Source organism: Pygoscelis adeliae, unplaced genomic scaffold (genome assembly GCF_000699105.1).
Source record: "Pygoscelis adeliae isolate BGI_AS28 unplaced genomic scaffold, ASM69910v1 Scaffold36, whole genome shotgun sequence".
In the NCBI taxonomy this organism is placed as follows: domain Eukaryota; kingdom Metazoa; phylum Chordata; class Aves; order Sphenisciformes; family Spheniscidae; genus Pygoscelis; species Pygoscelis adeliae.
Genome location: NW_008824934.1, coordinates 5,556,493 through 5,573,713, shown reverse-complemented (window position 1 = coordinate 5,573,713; position 17,221 = coordinate 5,556,493). Strand labels below are relative to the sequence as shown.

Genomic DNA, 17,221 nt, shown 5'->3' with positions numbered 1-17,221 from the left:
TTTCTTCCCTTAAGGAAGCAGGAAAACGTCAGAGGGAATGATAAACCGGCCAGTTAATTAATGCTTTTGTACCTGCCCGGTGAGACGATGCATATCGCGATTGCTCGTTAGGCAGCACCCATTGCCACGGCAGTGAAGGCGGGTTCGCCGGGGCCCATCCAAAGGTCATTAAATCAATGAGTCTTTTTCCTAATGGGCTTTGGCTCATCCCCGGGATGCCTACGGTCACCACCAGCATCCCGCTCCGCCGCCGGGCTACGGTTCCGTCCCAGCCCCTGAAAGTGAATCACAACAATTAGTTAGGCTCAGGCTCGGAGAAATGGGAGTCCCTCTTCCACGAGGGCTCGGGCAACCGCGGAGCTGACCCGCTGCCACCGACAGTGTGCCGAGCAGCCGCGGTCCGGCGCATGGGATACCCCGCGGCGGCTGGGGACATTCCTGTAGGGATTCCTCCGATTCCTGCCGTGGAAAGCTCTCCGCTGCCTGCCAATTGCAGATATAAATAATGAAGCACTGATTAGCCCTTTCCTATTTGGACAGGGAGGAAAAGGGATGGGAAATAGTGCTATTTCTGAACACAGAAACTATCTGGCAATTAAATAACAGTGGCCACCCCTAGCGATGCTAACAATAATGTGCTGGATTTATTTTGGCTCTCAGTTGCTTCACCCAAACGTGGGCTGGAGCGGGGGCTGAGGAATCTGGATCCTTGGATTTGATTTTTACACCCATTTTTACCTTCGCTTTGTTAGCATCCCTCACTCCCAAACCTCAGTGACTGTTTCAGGACTGCTCTCTACATCTGCTTAGGGTTTTTTTTAATGTTAATTTTCCTGGGTTTGGTTTTACATTGCAGCTTTGTTAGTCTGACACTCGTGGAAAGTTGTTGTTTCCTTGGGTCTGTCTTCCTTCAAAATAACTATTTTTCAGCCAAACCAAACTCGGCAGCCTCACCAGCGAACATGTACTGAGCTGAGTTACAGCCTGTCGTGGTTTCACCCCAGCCGGCAACTAAGCCCCGCACAGCCGCTCGCTCACTCCCCCCCGGTGGGGTGGGGGAGAGAATCAGAAGGGTGAAAGTGAGAAAACTCGTGGGTTGAGATAAAGACAGTTTAATAGGGAAAGCAAAAGCCGTGCGTGCAAGCAAAGCAAAACAAGGAATCCATTCGCTCCTTCCCATGGGCAGGCAGGTGTTCAGCCATCTCCAGGACAGCAGGGCTCCATCACGCCTAACGGTGACTTGGGAAGACAAACGCCATCGCTCCCAACGTCCCCCCCTTCCTTCTTCTTCCCCCAGCTTTCTGTGCTGAGCACGACGCCATATGGTGTGGGATATCCCTTGGGTCAGTTGGGGTCAGCTCTCCTGGCTGTGTCCCCTCCCAACTTCTCGCTGGCAGGACATGAGGAGCAGAAAAGGCCTTGACTGTGTGTCAGCACTGCTCAGCAGTAACGGAAACATCCCTGTATTACCACCACTGTTTTCAGCACAACCCCAAAACAGAGCCCCATACCAGCTACTGTGAAGAAAATTAACTCCCCCCCAGCCAAAACCAGCACACAGCCACTACATGATGCTCCCCCAGGCTGACGTGGATCGCCACTGAGTTACGGTTTGAATAAATCTCCCTCTAAAACAAAGAAGCAAAAATCCTTTGGCTTAACATCCATAAAAGCCCTCAAAAAATGCCCAGCTCAATAACCTCAGCGGGAAGAGGGGACCCCTCCTTGGCTCCGACTTTCCAGCATCGTGGTGAAGCAGCATCTCCTCCAAAGCCCCCGGCGACCTGCAGCATCCCTCCCTCATCCCCCTTCCTATTCCCTTGGGCCGCGGTAACCACCTGAGCCTGCTCTTCACCCACCTCAGAGATGGAAAAGGGCGATTTATTCACCCTGGACTCTGCAGTCACGAGAGGTAGCTTCTTTCTGAGGCTGCCGTTTAACAGCCAGCAAGCTTCAGTGGTTAAACTGGGATTAGTATCGCTCACCTGGGGCTCTTACCCTTGCACTGCAGTTTGCTGCCTGAATAAGGGTATTTGGGCAAACCAGGCTGCTGAAATAAGTGGAATTTTTAGCAGTGCCTTCCCCAAAACGGGTGGTTTCTAACCCAGCCCCGTGTGATGGTGCATGAGCATCGGCGGGGCGACGGGATTAGCAGCTGATGAGTCGCTGCAACGAGCCCTGCCACATCCCGGCTGCATTTTCAGCTGGCAAAGCGTTTCCGATTCCAGCCAGCCCCTTTCCCCGCACGCTCCCGTGGCTGCCTCAGCATCGGGGCTGTTTCTTGAGAAATCAGAGCAGAAACCATCCCTGCCTGCCCGCGCCCTGCAACAGCCACGTGGGAAGATGGGCAAGAACGTGCCGGCTGCCTCCGGTGACTCAGACCCCGCCGAACGCACCCGGTCGTTGCACGAAGACGCGAAGGCTGCGCCTCTTTGCACATCGCCGAGGTGTCGCTCGGTGGAGAAAGGGCCGGGTTAGTCACCGGGGTTATCATTTCAAGCCGTATAAGGGAAGCCCTTGGATCGTGCTGGGGATTGCATCGGTCACCACGTCATGCTGCAGAAACAGAAAACAGTTGGCAGGTTGGCTGCTATCGATAATGCAGGAGGAATGAGTTACATCAGCAGTTACAAAACCAGCAATTTTTCCTCCCTGCAGGTTCCTTATCGCCTTTAAAGGAAGTTTCTCCTCCTCAAACAGTGGTTTTCCCCCTGTGTATTTTCTACCTGTTCTATCAGCTCACGTGAAATAGGAGCTGCTGCTTAAATCCAGCACCTTCTCCCATTGCAGGTCTATTCCTTTGCTCCAGTCGCTTTTTTGGAGGTAAAAATCTCATTTTGCCACATTCGGGGGTTTTACGTTCATCAGCACCGCAAAACAGAGCTCGGTGGCAGAAAGGGACGCTGAGGGTCTGCTCACACGCGGCCGAAGAGCTACGTTTGTCCTCAGCCCATCAGCAGTGAATCGGGGATGCGAAGGATGGACCCAGGCTGGTTGACTTCAGCGCATCCCTCATCCCCTCTCACCCAGGCTGGGGATGATCTTCTCTATGGAGATCATGTAAATATTTTGGAAACAAAAGCTTCTGCACCAGGTTCAACCCAGAAAGGTGGGTGAACTCAGGAACGTTTGGCGCAGCAAGAGATAAAGATGCTGAGAGCGACTGGGAAGCATCCACTAAGTTGGAGTGGTTGAGACATGCCGTAGTATTTCCTTGGAGACTGCGGCAATATTCATTGCTCCCTTAGTAACCAAATATTTCTATCTGTATTGAGTACAGCAGCAAATATGCATCAATAAGCTCATACAGGCCGCCGCAGGCGCGTTTTAGGGCACAGTTGATTGCTTTGGCAGCTCGTTGAGGATAATTGCAGGATGCTGCATCGTTAGTTTGAGCTTGCCCAAGCGCACAGTTTCAGTCCCGTTGGTGCTAAGCTTTTCATTCTGCAGGTAGCAGGTAGAGCCTGGCCTGATGAATTTAAATGTGGAACAACTTTCAAAGAATTTTTGTCTTTTGGGAAAAGGCACGACACGATTTCTTTTTCGCTGTTCCTCCACACTTTGTAGCCCGCGCTGGGCTCAGCGATGGGTTGAGCAGCAGTCAAAGCCCAGAGCACAGAAGACGGCTAAGTTGAATTGGGATATATTTTTAGCTCTCTATCTAAATCTCTCTTCCAGAAGCCGTTAGCTGAGTATTTTCATTCCTTGTGCTGTGGGGTTTTTAGCCTGACATGTTTTGCACGACGCAGGATGAAGACAAGCTTCCTGGTGGGAGCTGGTGATGGGAGTACGGGATGTGGCTGGCTTGGGCACCCCGCTCTGCTCCGGGGCTGGGTTTCCTCAGAGCATCCCTCTCCCTGGGCAGGCATCTCTTGCCTCCCCTCCTTCTCCGCCGGCGTGGGACAACGGGGTCTGCCGTATAGAGGGGATCCTGTTTGCTATCGCACCCTGGACCACTCCAGCCCTCCGCCTCCCACCCTGAACCCGGAGGGATGCTCGTAGCAGCCGCAAGAAAACTTGGTGTCAGCGGAGTGAGTCAACGAGCCGAAGCTTTCGGAGCGGCTCCCCTCTTCGATTTCCCAATGTCCCGGGGTGTTTCTGAGGGAGAGGTCCTCGGGTGGAGCACCTTGACAGCTAGACGCCCTGTTTTCAATGATTCCCAGCCCATAATGCAGCCCGGTGGCCTATGGCTGGTAAATACCTTTCCACCGCGCCAGCTGATGCAGTCACTGAGGTTGTTATATCAAATCTGCTTACAGCAGGCAAAATACGGACCGAGGGAAGAGAAATATTAATGACCTGGCACTCGGGAGACATACCTTTAATGTCTGATCTCATCATTTGGGAATTAGCTTTTTGTCATCAAATACTAGGAATAATTAAAGGATGGCGCTGGGTTTAGAACGCACTCATATTTCTTCATTAAATAAGATTAAAAAAAATGGCCTGGGAGAAGTTGCTGGGATTAAACGCCCAAAGAATGGCTTGTGGGGTGTCCCGACACGCAGCTGCTCAGCTGCCTGGACGATGTGGCAAGCACCAACGCCAACACAACAGATAACCAGAGATACCAGAGATACCAACGCAACATCACAAACACCCATTAGGGGCTGCAAACGAGATTTTATCGGCCGGGCACACGTGCTATCCCGGGGCGCTGCGGTTTTAGCTTTCATTGCTATGCAGGGCTGTAATTTGCGTTCAAGCCCCAGAGGACTTCAGCCTTTGCAGGAGCATCCCGAGCCCTTTCCCATCCCGATTTCCCCATCTGCGGGGTGAGGACAGTGCTTACTTACCCCAGGGGCACGTGCCGAGGGTTACTGAGGTCCTGTTGCCACAACACTTGGGAAAGAACAAGCGCTAACCGGGATTATTATTAATAACAGTAATTATTGAGGTTATCGTCACTATGGTAAAGATCCCTACATCTAAATGATTCGAGCCTGCCAGCCCATTAATAAGCGGGTATCCCTGGCTGCCCTGCCCTCCGCCTCCTTCCCCAAATTAAAGCATCTCCTTTATTCCTCTCCCACCTCCTCCAGCCTTCACCGCTTCCCCACGGCGGGGAAAGATGCAAAAGAGGCCGGACCCGACGTCGCTGGCAAGACCAGCTGAGACTAAACATGCTGTTTTTGATACTTCTATATTTTTGTTAAAAAAAGCCCAGCCTCTCTTCATATATCAAAGCTGAACTTAAACCACAAACAGCTTAATTTTTGCAATTTCAGCTTAATATACGCCCTTTTCTCTATCATACACCTTCCCCAGAAAGGCTGTAGGGAGGGTGTTATCCTGCTTCTCCAGTGGCATGAGACCAATGCAAATAAAAAAAAAAAAAAAAAAAATCAATGTATTCCCCCTGCGGAGCAGGTCGGGGTTAATCGCAGCGGCCACAAAAGCAGACCTGGGCTCTCTACATTGAAACCGTTTCTCCTGCAGCTCCGGGGCCCCCCTGGACATTTGCAGGTCACTGAGGACTTGCTGGAGGGTTGCACCAGGTTTGGCTGGAGTTCGCCCACAGCTCAGGCTCGGTTATGATTCACCTAAAAGTGGTTTGTGTTTTACGAGGGAAGGGAGCAGGCTGAGTCAGGCAGAGGAGTGTCAGGGCAGCGGCACATTTCCAGAAGGAAGCCCCTGCTTTAGTGGAGTGGGAAATCCATCGCGAGGTGCCTGGTGCTCCCGGGGTGATGTAGGAAGGGACGGGAGAGCTCTGCGGCAGCCGGCTGCGCGAATTAGGCAACGGGGAAAGTGTCTGATCCCTCCTGGGCTCGTGGCAACGGTGGGATGAAGGGAAAAATCATTACAGGGCAGGAGAGGAGGTTTGGAGAGAGACTGTAACTCCCACTTCAAATCTGGGACCTGTAGCGACAGAGCCTGGATGCAGGGAATAGCACTGAGCACGGGGTTATCCTGCTCTAATAAAAGCTTAATAAGCACTGTGAAAATAAATAAAATCTTTCAAGAGGCAGCGGCCTCTTTACACACCTCAGCGGGCTGAAAGCCGCGTTTCCCCAGCCCTGGGGATGCTGCCTTTTGGCAGCCTGAGGGCCCCCAACCTGCCTCGGGTCCCAACATTAAAACACGGCGCAAGGGCTTCCCCTCGACGTGTCATTTGCACCATTTTATTTTTAATCTTAGCTAAACAGCATCTCATCCTACCAGCACGTTGCCCTTCAGGAGGAGGAGAGGGATCTCTGCCGATCTCCGGGGTTTTGATAAAAGGGATGGAGCCGGCAGTTCCAGTCGATGTGAACCAGCAGGATCAATCCTGCCAAAAAAATCCACAAAGGGGGGTTTAACCATTATTTTTTTCCCTCTTGGAAACCAGCAAGGGAGTAACTATTCCTGGAGGTTCAGGCAGTTGCGGCTGCCTTCTCCCAGCAGCTTCGAGTACCTTGGGGGGACATCCCTAAAGTGATTTTGTACTTAATTCGCTCAAGCATCTTTTCCAGTGGTCCTCGCAAGCTGCGCGGCTTTGTTTTTCTCTGTGCCCTCGATTCTGTACGCGTGAGTTGTGAATCATCCCCGCTTGGGGTGAGAACGCGGCCGGGCTGCGCCCCAGCGATGTGCAGCAAACAAGTCAAGGCCAAGCTTGATTTTTTTTATCTGGAGGCAGGCGGGGAGCAGAAATGGGACCCAAGGGGTGGCTTCTAAATAAGCTCGCACGGACCATGGGAGGTCTCCTGAGATGCGCTGGGAAAGCTGCTCCTTAGGCTGGCAGGGTGGCCGTTCTCCAGAGCAGCTAAAAACTTGCCTGGTTTCACTTGTGAATTTAAAGGCAATTTGGGAACCTGGACTTGGTGCTTTTTGTGCTCATTTATGTCACTTACCTGCTCGGAGGATGTCCGATCTAGTCCTCAAGCTTGATGGGGCATAAATCAGTAAGGAATAAGCCCCAAACTGAAAACAGGGGTGGCCTGAAAGGCCAGGCTGAGGCAGGGAGGGAATTTTGCAGAAGATTCGCTTTATTGTCCCAGGCAGACGGCAAAGCCGGCGCAACGGTGCCCACTGTTTGCATAGCGGGCGCTGCAAGGGCTGTGCTCACAGTGCGGGGAAAGCGGTTATTCCTGCAACGGAGACGGAACAGGGCCGGGCTGGCGGAGCCCGGTGTGATCTTCCTGGGGGAAAAGGTGCTCAACGGCCAAAATAAACACGTGGGACTCGATACAGGTTCGTGCAGGCGAGGGACGGTGCCGGTGCAGTGTCCATGCAGTGGCTGGCGATGCCGAGAGCAAGGCGGGAAGAAGACGAGGTTTGCAGAGCCAGGAGCTGACGAGGGGGGACTGATAATTCAGCTAACGATGCTGCAGCAGCAGGGACAGTCCAGCCCGGTGCTGTGCCCTTCGGATGAGCAAACTGGGGGTCTTTCCCTGGGAATTAGCTGCCCAGCACGGAGAAAAGCCTCTGTGCTTCCCAGAGCCAGCAGTTCAGGCACCTTGGGAGGCATTTTGGTAAAATAAAAACATCGAACCCCGTTTCAGCCAACACATGACGCAAACTCTTCTGCCAGGGTAAGCGCAAGCCCCGCCGTAGGAGCTGTTTTCATGTGGTTCAGCGGTCAGCGGCGCATGTCTGGTGTCTCGCTTCTTTGCTGTAGGCTCCTTGAGCAACGTCTCAGCATCGCCTTGGCAGAAACCGGTAACGGTTTTGTATGAAAGGGTTTTTTGCTGTTTAATACCGAGGTAGCCTTCGGTACTGTGTGTGCTCAAACATAGTAAGGCTCCCCAAAACCTTTGGACAAAGGGAGAAGAGGCTTCTCGCTCCAAATTTCTGCATCGGAAACTGCAACCCCGAGATGTACCCACGTAATCGTCGAGGCTCCACCGCGGTCTTGCTGAACGCACGTGATCCGCGTGTCCTTGGCCTGCCTGAAAAACAAGCCGCATGGACATGCGTCCAGGGAGATAGATCACTTTTTCTGCATCAGAAAAAGTCCAGGGAATCTTTTGTGGCATTGAAATGTTGCAGCTCACAGTGTGTTTATGCTCAGCAGCTCTAATCCACCGCCTGTTTGAAAATACTTCCAGGCAATTGCAGTAAGAGACAAAACACAGGAGAGAAACTTGGATGGAGAGCTAGTCGGAAGCGTCGGTAGCAGGGCAGAGAGGAGCAGGAGGAAGGCTTCCCATCCCAGCAGGACAGCTGTCGGAAAGAGCACCCAGCCGTGCAAAGCTTCCAGAAGGGCATTTACCTGGTTTGAAAAAGGGACTTGCGAAGGGAGGAGGCAGCAGGACAAAGGAACCCATCATGACACACAAGGGGGAAGGTCAAGGGCTTCCCATCTTTACGGAACAAGCCCCGGGTGCCAGGCGGTTTTGCTCGGGCACCACCCGCCCGATGGGCTCGTGCGATCGCAGCAGCGAGCCGTGGCAGTGGCGAGTAATGAATTCAGGCTCGGGGGGCTTTTTTACCTGCCACAGGCACGAGAGCCCGGCGCGCCCCTCCCGAAGCCGGTGCCCCGGGCAGGGCTGGGTGCTTTGTTCTCCCTGGGAGGCATCGTTCCTAAGATGAATTAATAAACAATTACCAGAGTTTGACCCAGTCTGAACAGCCATCGCAAGGACATCAGATCATCTCGCGGAAGCTCTTGCCCATGAAGTCAGGTTCAAAGCAATCACGGAGGTCACACTGGCTCTCGTGCATCACAAAGGATTTTTTTCCCCCAAAAAATGTCTTTTGCAAATAAACTATTTTTTTTGGAGAGGGGGTTGACTCTTTATTGTTCAGCTAGTGATTTGGTTCATCAGTTTGAATAATTTTATCCATTTTGAGGCATTTTCCCTCAGTCTTGCTCCTCTCTCAGTTCTAATTTAAGTAACACGCTTCCCCCAAAAGTCTTTGCTGACTTCCCCAGCCCCAGCCCGCGGGGGGTTTTGCAGCCTGGAGCGCATCGCCTTTGTGCAGTACTGCGAATGTTTGAGCCTCTGTGTGTGGCCTGCGTCAGCTGAAACTTTCCAAAACACTTTTCTTTTGTTCTTGTCCCTCTCTAGGTCTTCTGGGGTTGTTATTGTCAGTCTTTAGTCCCTCCCAAGCTATTCTGCTCCGCAGAAGCACTATCATGCTGTTTCCACCTTCTCTTCCAATCTGGCTTCCCCGTAAATCACGGCCCTCTTGTGCTCTGGGCAGGGAGGCACTTGATATGCCGCCTTTATTTTCCAAAATACATCTCTGGGCCTTTGCAAAACCCTCTAGGATAGCTCCGAGTAGTTTATTGCAACTGTGCTTATACTGGTAAGGACACAGTTTATGACCTCCTTTTAAGATCCTACTTCCTCGCCGTTGTAATAACATCGGTGAACAAATGGCGATCGTGTTCTGCTCCTGGTAAGTTTAAGGATCTGCTGATCCAACTGCACAGGTAGAAAGAGGATTATTTGCTGGTATAAACTTTACCAGTTCCTGCAATAGCAGAGACTGTTTTCGCAAAAGACCCGTGCCAGCATAAACAGAGCTATACCAGGATTTGCATCAGCAAAAACTGGATCTACACTGAAGTTACCTTGTTAGGTAAGGTGAAGAAAGGTACTGCGCAAGGTATTTGTAACATCCTTCTTTGTGCCAGTGAGGCAACAGCTGTGAAGCAAAAGCTGAGGGACTGCCTGGCACGCTGTGGCTGAAGGGGAAAAGATGTGTTTTTCTGTGAAAAGACAGCAAGTAGGTAGCAAGGCAGCTTAGTATTCCTCCCCTGCTTTCTGAATCACGTTAATAGTTCTTGTCTGGAGCTTAACCGGTCAATCTTACTCACACGACAAAGTCAAAAAGCGTTGGGGTTTGTCTTGCACCTGAACTCTCCGTACTGCGAGAAGCTTTAGAACCACAGCCACAAACCCCTGGGTTTTGTTACCTGTTCACTGCTGCTTTCAGGAATCATACTGATTTGAAGGGTCATTTACTCAAAAAGGGGTTTTAGAATTGCCCAAGCTACTGTACACCGGTATCGGTAAGCAATGCTTGTGCATCCACCCATAGGTACATTACAGCTGCTTATTTGGAGAGAAGACTGTTAGGTTTGACTTTACAGTGCTTTTAAAACAAGGTGTGTTTTTCTCTTTTATGTGGTTAAAAGGCAGGTGAAGCGTAGTATCGCGGTACTAAAGAAGAACAAACTCCACACATTAGCCTCCCTCCTCTACCTTCATAAGGCAAGACAGATTTACCCAACCGACAAAGCAGCCCACTGACATGTCCTCAAGTCCCTCGCAAGACACTAACCCAAACTTCTCGAGGCGACTTGCTATTCAGCACTCCTCCCCAGAACCAAATCCGACTGCCAGGAGTGACATAAGCACCCACGGAGGCGAGAAGAAAAACACTGCGCCTTCACCTGTTTGCTAATTGCCAAATCATAATGCGTGCTCAACACTAACAAAATGCGTCAAATAGGTTGCAGAGTTATTCAGCCTCTAAAACAATTATTATTTATGGGATGGGACTGTGTTAGGATTGCTGAAATTCAAGTTCAAACAGAGACGAGGAGGACAGGGAAAGCTTTATTAGATTCCAGCTTAACCACGTGTCAGCTGGGTTACAGGACAGCCGAACTAGTGGTAAAGGTAAGTTACCAGCATGCACAACTGGGTGAGAAAAGGCAAGGCTGTATTCAAAGCAGGTACTTGGCTTCAGGTCAGGGCATGCACACCGAAATGCAAGCTATCGAAAGGGCAAGTGGCCGGCTCAAGAAGTGTGCAGTGTCTATTTTCCATGCATTTTGCTGAAGCTGAAAATTTTACCAGAGAGAGAAAACAAATTCGACGTGAGTAGCATCCCTCTGAGAGGCAATGTCGCCATCAGTACTACACGACCGGAGGCAACAACACGCGCGCTTGCTTTGAATACAGCCTTGGTGAGAGTAAAGTCAGGAAAGACACCGTGGTATGCAACATGCCTTGGAGAGGGGTAACACGAAGCGCCAGGGGAGATGACTGCGGCTGGGACAGCTGCCCTCACCCAGGTGAAGAAGGGGTGGAAGGAAACGCTGTCCTTGCAGTCCACGAGTCTCTAAGGCTCATGTCCCACAAGGGGAAACCTGCTCTGCATGTACAATCAGTAAAAACAGTGTCAGTCTGCTTCTTTGCTCACTACGAGCCTTTTGTTTCCTGCGTCTCCGTGTCCAGACTATGGGCCGGAAAGAGCAGCAGCCCTGAGCCCTGAGAGAAGGAGCTCTGAAAGAAAAGATGAGAAAGAACTTGGCATTTAGGCTACTGCATGGTTAAAGTACTAGTCAAACCCATCTTACCCATTTGTTCAATTTATTTAACTTCAAAGAGGTGCACACTAAAGCATTAAGATTTACTGGTTTGGATTCCTCTCTGTACAAGTTCTTTCAACCAGCTTGAATACACAAGGCTTTACAGATAGAAGCACTGAAATACAAGATAAAACAAATCTAAATTCCAAATCACTCCGAGAAGAAAAATGGTAGAAAATAAAAAAAAACCAACAACCAAAACCCAAAAAACTGCAGCACTCCTCAGGGAAGGGACAGACTGCACAAGGAGGAACACAAAGGGATGGAAGGCAAGCTAGTGTAGTCTCTGCCCAACGCTTCTCTGTGCTGGCGGCTCAGGGGATGGAGTTCAAAAGATCCTTGAGGAAGCTGTCAGGATCATTGATTTCTGATAAGAGTCCTTTAAACAAAAGAAGACAATACAGAATAATTAGATCCACAAAGCGGTTTCTCCTGCCCACGTTAGGGATTTGTGCTAGGGCATGTGTAAGTTAATAATGACAGCTGCAATGTTATTTTAAGTATGGACAAGACGAAGATAAACCCTTGTCGGATGCATGTGCAGAAGGGACCAAAGCGTGTGCGTTAAATCCATATGGCACTTGCTCTTGTGCAACAGAGCTACTATAGGGACCCTGCTAGCTGGCTGCCTGGCAGCTCCATATGTTGGACAGTGAGAGACTGGCCTGGGACACTACTAACTCCTAACAGAAGTAAGAGTAGCTTCTCTGCACGTTAATTTTCAGCATCTCCTGACTCCTGGGGATACAAAAATCCCTATGGCAGGAACTCTCGCTGCACTGAACTGCTGCCTCTAGTACACTGTCACATCTGTTTATCAGCCTTCAAACCACATGTACCCAAAACCACCCTTAAGCTGCGATGTCAGTATGTATGTTTAACAAGAGCAGGGAAGGACCCGCAGAATCAGGTGAGAGAAATTTTCCTGTCTGGGGATGCTCAAGCGTGTCTCCCAACTGTTTTTGAAATAGCTTGGGCAATAGCTGGAGTGCCGAGGTCTCCTCCTCTCACTGCCTCGTACAAACAAGCTGCTGCAGCAGCGTCAGGAATGCTGCTGTCTCGAGCAAGCAGCAGTCACGAGTTGCATAAGACAGCCTATAAAAGGGAAAGCGCACACTTACCAGCCACATCCAAAAACTCAGAAAACGTTTCAACTGGCATGAACTCCTCCTGGAAGGTTTTCAGGGCCTTGTCTGCAGCTTCGTGTATTGGCATGTCGTTGTGTCGTATGAATTCAGCAAGAGAGTAGGACCAGCCTCCCTCTGTGTTACTGGTAGGCACCTTCTATGAGAGGGGAAAAATGGGACCAAATCAGTCCAAAAGCTATTTAGAAGAGTAACTGCAAACCCTGATGCCTTCTCCCATTGCTCTTGGACTTGCATCCCCTGCCTCTTGTAAACAAGCCACATAGAAAAAGTTACCCCATGCGTGACTTTATAATCTTTTTGTACAGAATGCAAACAAGGTTGCAGGCATTTTCTCACCCTCATTATTCAACCCTCTTTGGAAGCTGCAAGTTGCTTTCTGGTGGATGCCCCTACCTCCTTCCTTACCCAACTGTTTCCCTGGTGCAGCTCTGAATGTCCTTGCTTTAGTGAACGATGAACAGGAAAAGTAGGCAAATACACAATACAGGAGGAGTGCTGCAAACTGGCAAAGTCTCTCAATCCTTCAGACACCAAATTGCAAGGGGTACGATAAGCACAGGCAGCCTCTTGCGGCCTTTCTGCTCATGCAAGGTGAAGTTTTATGTTTACAAGGATCTTGGAAAAAGGGGCTTCAAACTCTGCCTTCTGTTTGAAATGCATGCAGTTGCTCAGGTTAGAAAGCTGATACAGATGAACTTCAGTGTTTTTTCTTACCTTGAACATGTTGTAAATGAGATCTACTAGGGCCCAGAAGAGAAGGCCAGAGCGGTACGTTGCGTATTCCTTCACTGTCTTATCTGCCAGTCTAGGAAGATAATGAAATGAATCTTTGAGTTAATCACTTTACTATGCTTTGGTAACCGATTTGATGAATAGGACGAAAGCTGAAACGGCCAAAAAGCCTATCAATAATGTGCATGGGGAATGGCTCCGAGTAAGCTTTGCTGTGTGCTCTTGGACACAAAACAAACGTTAGGCATCCGTAATTTCTGTGCAACGATTCCTAAGGGTAGGAAGTCGCTTTACCAGCTGTGCCTAGCGTAACCAAAGCAGTTAGCCAATAAAACCTTATTTCACAGGAAGAAAAGCAGCACAGAGGGAAGTGCACTGCTAAGACTACGCAGGAAGTCAACCGCAAAGTCGGAAAAAACAATGCACAGCCCCCATTTGTATGCTCACTGCTTGGAGTACAGCAGATTCCTGAAGAAATAACTAAATCTAGGTTTCAGACACAGTCTGTATCAATGACAGAGAATATATTTTCGCTTCTACCTCACAAAAGCGTTTCTGAAAGACTCTGAGGGAAATATCTTGCCCTTGAAGAAATGGAGGATTTTCCATTTAATGTCTTCTTGGTTATTCTATCGCCATGAAAGGACTTCTGCTTTTGGAAATTCAGCATCTGGCTGGAGAAATGCTATAAAAGGTGCAGAGCTGTCCTGGGATAACAGCTCCCCAAGTTTACAGGATTAATCACAAACAGGTTCTGGCAAGGCGGAACCTCCTGCCAGCAACTCTAATGGGTTTGGAATCTTCTTGCATGCGTTTCTCAGGTACATCTGCCTCCATCACATGCCGCTTCCTGCTTGCCACTTAAAAGCTTTGGAGAAAAAAAAGCCCTTTTTTATGCATCTAGAACTAGTTCAGCTGCCACTGACGCAAGTCAGCATGACAAAAGGATATCATCTGACCACGGGTCCAACTGCAATCTGCCAAAAGTTGGGTTTTTTGGAGGGAAATCCACATTTTGCTTCTCTTATTGTAAAAGGCTACATTTGTGTGTCTGCCCTTAAAACAGACGGCTTGGTAGGTGGCAGTCTGCTTGAGCAGCTAGGCTTAATTATTTAAAGGAAAACCAATTAGTAAAGGTGACTAAATTTCCACGGGAAGAACAGCAACTTAGAGCGAGGCTAATTCTAGACTCCCAAATACTGCAAGACAGAGTTTCTTTTTATGTGAATGGTTTTGATCTAATTGGAGTCTGCTCCTTTAATTGAAAACTAAAAGGCCCTTGTGGGTTAAGTCTGGTAGCTACCTTCTGGAACAGCTACTTCATATAATAGCTGTCGCGTTTTCATTAATGTAAGCTGGTTCAGGCTCATCAGCTATGCATGGATTGCCAGCAGAAAGTTAGACATTAACACTTTGGGAGCCTCACTTCTCTCATGAATACTTTAGAAAGGTCACAGTCAGGAGCAAAGGGAAAAAAATCCAAAGGATATTTTCCTCCCAAACTCCAGATGAAAGCTACACTGCAAAGTGCCTGTAGGATTTTTCTAGCCAGAATTCTTGGTTCATTAATAACGAGCAGGTAATTGGTCGCTTGATTCAGTCCTTTGGAATTTGTAAACTGTCTTTACAAAAAAAGAGCAAACCCAGAACTCCCACCCATCCCAGTAATTTCACCTCTGGGTTTAAATACAAAGTGTTTCTAAAACCCAGAAGGTGCCGAGTATCCCTCACTTTGGTCTTGCAGACAAACTGCGATAGCTGTGGCTCCTGGCAGAGACAGAAGACATTTTTGACTAGATTCTCCTCAAATCTGTCTTATACTGACTAATCCAGCTGAGCAGTTGGATAAAACACCTAACCACAGGACAGGGCACAGGCAGTATTTGTTGCCTTCATTTAAGTACGAGGGAACGTAGAGTATTGCCTGCATCTTCACTAGTAAGATTTACAGGCCCTTTTTAGGATCACAGGTTGATCCTCAGCTGCTTTTAGATGCACTATTGGTTCTTACAGTGACTTCTCTCTATCTCCCCCAGTAAAGGTAGCAGTGAGTCCTCGCGTCTCTAACCTTCAGTCCACAGCACCCCGATGTACTCTGAATGGTGGTGCTCCCAGAGAACACCCTTGTACCACATCTAACGTGGAATGCTAATTTTAATCTTTTGTACGCAGACATATTACTCTGATGTTACAGATGCTGGCTTCTTCTTTGCCTTAGCCTACAAATTCAAGGTATTGGCACTTATCTGCAGAGTATTTCACCGCCCATCGCCCTCTTCCTGATTCTCCACAAGAATAAATAAGCACAGACCTTGGAAATAAGAATTGCCATATTTCTATTTCTGAGGGGTATTATCAGTGGAAGGCTTTGTGCTCTCTTAGTCTGCAGGGATTAAAGAAAGCCCTTGAATAAACCTTGACATAATTCCTGAGAACTATTTCTGAGTGTTTTCCCCTGAAATTCCAGAGGTTGGATGGTTTAGCTGGAAGTTTCTTGCCATGTCCATTTCAATATGCTTTTATTACATACATGCTTAGATACTAAGTTGGGAAAGAAACAGAATCATTTACTGAGGGTTTTAAAAAACACCAAACATCCAGGGCAAACCCACACAGGGGGTTTGCTTTACCAGTCTCTTTCGCAGGCCACATGAAAAGCTGCACACCCTTGTATCTGAGAAAACAGACCTCCACAATAGTACCTCCTGTAACTGTTAAACCCCCTTTCCCAGAACTCAGGCAGGGTGGTGGAAATAGGAGACAGGAACACAGAGCAGGCTGAGCTTGAGCAGCAGAAACTAGCACAGAAATCAATACAGGAGCCCCTTTAAGGGCTCTTTCACTTTCGATGCCTCTAATAGCATTGATGCATGCTGTGTTGTGTGTTACTACAATGTAATGACTTTATCAAACTCATAATTAATGTCATCAGAATAAGAATGCCCTTTAAGGCGACTTAGAATAAGAATGAATTTATTCCTAATTATGACAGCTATTTAAAATCATCTTTTCAGAAACTGGAATTCCCCTTCCTTCTCTGGGAATATATGCTTTTGTCAGGCAGGCACAGCCACTTATTCTTGTACTTCAAGTGCTTGACAGCTGCTATTGATTTTTTTTTTTAAAGTAGTGGCATTTGATTTCTATTTCTATTTTTCTATTTAAGGAAGCTGGTGCACTGATCAAAAGAGTACAGAAACAGCTTCTTTAGTAAGGCAAGCAGAGAGCATGCTAGCAGCTCTGAAACAGCACACAACAGAAGTTACTACAGTGTTTCACTTGAGGTGGGGGAGAAATAAGCATCTTACCATTTTCCTACTTTTAGCTATACTCCTAGGAAAAGCATCATTTCCACTGATCAACTGACCGATCCACTCCAAAAAACATCCAGAATTGAATGTTCCTGCTCATACCTCTGCAATGCTGAGTACAAAGCTACTCAGAAGGGTTAATATCTGCTATTCTAAAATATGCACGCTCCTTTCCTTAGCTCCGCATAAGCTGCCGGGTGGCTCTGACTACTGTGACAGTAACATGAGTAAGCTGGCAGCTGCGGAGCAGCAGTGGGGTCGTGGCTAACCTGCTGGCTCCCCCTGGTGACACCACTCGCGCGTGGGAGGTGACGAGGAGCCTCTTGAGGATCTCCACTCGCATGGCTTTCCACTTCTCAGGGGGCAAGATGTGCAGCGCCAGCACAGTGTAATAATGGGGCCCATCCACCTCGTAGGCACTCTCCACCCACTTCTCTTTGGGGTGCTCCATGAAGCTCTGGAGGTTTTTCTCCTCCCTCGAAGTTGCTCGAGTTCTGAAACACAAGAAAAGCTTCAACAGTTGTTCTGGCTCTTGGATGTTAATTTGCTACATCTCAGGAGCTTTTTATAAAGGAAACACAGGAAAAAGCAGTGCTAGCTTTGCACTATCCGTTTTTTCCCAAATTCATCCACTGGTTAAGTATTTGCTCCCAGTCAAGCACGCAAGCCTAGCAAACTCTCTTTTCCTTGAAGCTGTGCGTGGTACTAGACAGGTTTGCAAGGCAGTTGGCATTGCCCAAGTAGAGGGCAATACTACTGTAGAGCTATTTTTCCTTTTGATA

At 48.8% G+C, this 17,221-nt stretch overlaps 1 protein-coding gene across 1 annotated transcript in view; it reads right to left on the bottom strand.

Moving 5' to 3' along the window:
- Nucleotides 1-10,477: 10,477 nt before the first annotated feature.
- Nucleotides 10,478-17,221, bottom strand: part of UBR4 (ubiquitin protein ligase E3 component n-recognin 4) — a 77,511-nt gene continuing 70,767 nt past the window's right edge. Inside the window, exons 104-107 of the mRNA XM_009325313.1 lie at nucleotides 16,709-16,933; nucleotides 13,111-13,201; nucleotides 12,370-12,532; nucleotides 10,478-11,627 (exon numbers count right to left, since the gene is read on the bottom strand). Coding sequence (XP_009323588.1) covers nucleotides 11,563-11,627; nucleotides 12,370-12,532; nucleotides 13,111-13,201; nucleotides 16,709-16,933 — 544 coding nt within the window. The 3' untranslated portion in view covers nucleotides 10,478-11,562. The remainder of the gene's footprint in view (nucleotides 11,628-12,369; nucleotides 12,533-13,110; nucleotides 13,202-16,708; nucleotides 16,934-17,221) is intronic.